The sequence below is a fragment of the Centropristis striata genome, chromosome 1, assembly GCF_030273125.1.
Source record: "Centropristis striata isolate RG_2023a ecotype Rhode Island chromosome 1, C.striata_1.0, whole genome shotgun sequence".
NCBI classification, from domain to species: domain Eukaryota; kingdom Metazoa; phylum Chordata; class Actinopteri; order Perciformes; family Serranidae; genus Centropristis; species Centropristis striata.
Genome location: NC_081517.1, coordinates 14,302,684 through 14,306,272, shown reverse-complemented (window position 1 = coordinate 14,306,272; position 3,589 = coordinate 14,302,684). Strand labels below are relative to the sequence as shown.

The 3,589-nt window shown below is 46.3% G+C and overlaps 1 protein-coding gene across 1 annotated transcript; it reads left to right on the top strand.

Annotated features, from left to right (window-relative positions):
• Positions 1-213: 213 nt before the first annotated feature.
• Positions 214-2,556, top strand: LOC131970809 (homeobox protein Nkx-2.3-like). Its single transcript, XM_059332229.1, has 2 exons — positions 214-595; positions 1,916-2,556. The coding sequence occupies exons 1-2, from the start codon at positions 226-228 to the stop codon at positions 2,554-2,556; spliced, it is 1,011 nt and encodes a 336-aa protein (XP_059188212.1). The 5' UTR covers positions 214-225.
• The last annotated feature ends 1,033 nt before the right edge of the window (positions 2,557-3,589 follow it).

Genomic DNA, 3,589 nt, shown 5'->3' with positions numbered 1-3,589 from the left:
TCTGTCAGAGAGGAGACCTGCATGGACAAAACCGGGACTAATACCAACGTTTTCGTGCGTTTTACGGCGATGAGGGATTCCAGAGGCTTAACGCACCTCCAATTACCAAAGCAGGGGCTATTAAGCTCAATTATTTGTTAGAAAAAGAGTGGGACAGGAGAAGGGGCGTGCATGTTACTCGGTGGGCTTCATTTCCTCGGTGCAGCAGAGCAGGAGCTGGATGACATGATGCTGCAAAGTCCGCTCACCTCCACGCCGTTTTCTGTCAAGGATATCCTCAAGCTGGAGCAGCAACAGCAGCAGCAGCAGCAGTCCGGGTCCCTGGAGCTCCAGCACCGGGCCCATACCCAGCAGCAGCTCACTGGGTCTCCTCCCCACCAGCAGCAGCATTTCCAAACACCGCCCTCCTGCATGCTCGCAGGAGCCCGGGACAGCCCTTCCTTCTCGGACGGAGAGGACAACCTGGCCTATCTCAGCGCGCTGGCGGTACGGGAGGAGGACCGAGGGGAGACCAGCCTGTCCCCGGACATGTACGTCCATCCCGGCCTGCAGGGAGCCAAGCTGGAGGCCGCCGAGCTGGAGGAGCAGAAGAGCAGTGAGTTGAAGCATAAGCTGCCAGACAAAAGGCAACAAAGGACACGTGTAACAATCATTATTACAATCATAATGTTTTACAGTGATAATATCAAAGTGCTACAACAACAACAACAAATTACTATTGTAAGCAGCTGATTTGAATGTTAATATCCCCTTTTCTGTGGCTACAAAATAATTTGCATGTTAAGCACCGAAGACGGTTTAACCTGTAATCGGAGCCGAACTGTTGTCACTGCAAAAATGTAGAAATGTAACCTGCGATGTAGTTTACTTTTGCAAATTATTAATTTAAATATAATAATTATAGCTAAATATCTATATAATAGGTTGTTTCTGGCGTCAAACACAATGAGCCAACTGGACACAGAAACTCTTTTGTGTTTGTGCCATTCTATAAATAACCCTGCAGCTCTTTTGTGGCAAATTATTCCAATATTTTTATTATAATTTGATTATTGCATCCCTTGAGATGAAACCCCTCCACAGTTCAAATTATAAGTTGTGCAAAGGTGCCCAAAAAGTTTTATAATAGCTCGGGCTTCAGAGATATTTCCTGAGCAGTATGTGTCCTCGAAGGCCTGTTCCTGCTGCTCCACCTGCAGACACCAGATAATATCCCAATAAAGAGCTATCAAATGGTGGAAGCCAGTATCAGCGCGACCAGAGGCCTGAGACGAATCCAGTAAAGTCTGGAAATGTCAAACACTTTCTAGTGGTTCAGCTGCGCGCCTGTTATCCAGAGTCTGTTATGATGTGTGGACCATAAACCGACAATTAGTTTAAAGAGGCTTGTAAAAGAAATGACACCGCCAAGTAGCGCTAATAAACACAGTCACAGTCAGACATCTTCCTCACACGGTGCTGAGAATTATTCATCAGATATAAACAGTTTATAAACAAAAAAAAATCAAGGTTCAAGCTGTTTGTGACTTTCTAAATTCAAGAAAATTTGCCTAAAACTAAAATAGATTGTTTTTTATTTGTTGCACGTGTATTTAAAAAAAAATCCTCCTCTCTGGTGGGCTATTTATATTTTATTGTCTTATTCGTATGAAATAATTTCTTAGTGTTTTTGTTGTGCACTCTGACGAAAAACTTTTTGTAATTTTTTATATATATTATCCTAATTTTATAGGATTTTTTAAAAAGGAAATGTTCCATGTTTGAGTTCTGTCTCTGAGGTTATGAATACATAAGTATTTATTTATATTATACATTATAATTAGTTAGTTTTAGACTATTATAATCGGCGTAATATTGTTTTTCTATTGTTTGAAAAAAAATGCAGACTTCTAATGTGACTTTCCAACCTCCCCAGAGAGCTGTGGGTTGGTGTCCCGGGATGAGGCATCAGAGAGCGGGCAGGGCGACTCGGAGCGGCCGGTGCAGAAGCAGAGGAGCCGGCGGAGACCCCGGGTGCTCTTCTCCCAGGCGCAGGTCTTCGAGCTGGAGCGGCGTTTCAAGCAGCAGCGCTACCTGTCCGCGCCGGAGCGGGAGCACCTGGCGACGACCCTCAAACTCACCTCGAACCAGGTGAAGATCTGGTTCCAGAACCGCCGCTACAAGTGCAAACGGCAGCGGCAGGACAAGTCTCTGGAGGCGGCGGGGCAGCACCACCCTCCGCCGCCCCGGCGCGTCGCGGTGCCGGTGCTGGTCCGAGACGGCAAGCCGTGTCTGGGGGGTGCGCAGAGCTACGCCGCCGCTGCCCCATACGGATCCAACCCGTACAGTTATAACGGATACCAGGCGTACACATACAACAGCCCCGCTTACAACTCCAACTACAGCTGCACGTACACCAGCCTGCCTGCCCTCCCTCCGTCCAGCACCTCGAACGCCTTCATGAACATGAACTTGGGGAATGTGAGCGGCCTCGGCGGCTCCCCACAGGCCCAAACACATCAAGGGACAGCGGTCACATCCTGCCAGGGCTCCCTGCAGGGGATCCGGGCCTGGTAGCCTCACCACAACAGAACTCTTTTTTAATGGAGCTGTTTCATTTTGGTCAACCCACAAGCTTTTTAGAATTGTTGGTCAAAACGCCTCAGAAAACAGTATTGCTTATATAATGGATGCGAGTTTGGATTCACCTGTCAGATGAAATTTCACTCATATTTCCGGCTTCTTTGAGTGTATTATAGCCGAGAACAGAGCGTAAAAGGCTGGGCGTCACACAGTGGCAGCTTGGGTGAAATTTCATTATGTGGTTCAAGAATTGTTGGTGCTCTAGTTTGGCTCCACTGAAGCACAGAGGGGGAAATTACTCGCATTTCGTGCGCATTTCTCCCAATTTGAACTCATAAAGGTGGCTCGTTTTTTATGTTTGTTGTCAACATGTTATATTTTTTAGGCTATGGAGAGATTGAATTGCTTTAAAGTGTTTTTTTTTGTTCAACAGAGAATTGTTTTAGTCTATTTCACATCTATTCAAATAAATCAGATAAATGAGAAAAGGTGCGTTTGATTCTGTATCCAGGCAGAAAAAAGGTTCATAATGACAACTGAAACTGTATTTTTCCCTAAATAATGAAGAAAAAGAATAATAATAATCCAACAATTAGGATCACATAAGTGAATCAGATGCATGGAGGCAAATTTTGCTCACAAACGTATGAAGGGGAGAGCTGCTGGAGGAGGCCAGGCCACAGGAACTCTTTGTCCCGGTGCCAGGCGACGTGAAAGGAGGAAGTTATTCTCCATTTGAGGTCCTTTAAAGGACGCGATTAAGCACCTAAAATACTCCCGAAGAGCGAGCTGCAGCCGGGTTAGGGAGCTGGAATAATGGCTCTTATTGGATTGTCGGACAAAAGGTGTGTGGTAGGCAGAGCCGGGCACTCAGCAAAGACAAAGGCGCACAGGGGCCATGAGATTGACGTCCTAATATTCCCATTTGAGGGACAGGCAGCGGGTTATTCTGCGCAGAGAAGGGGACACGGAGGAAAAATGTGGTCACTTTTGTTCCCCTTCAGGAGGCTTTTTTTGTTCGCGGAGA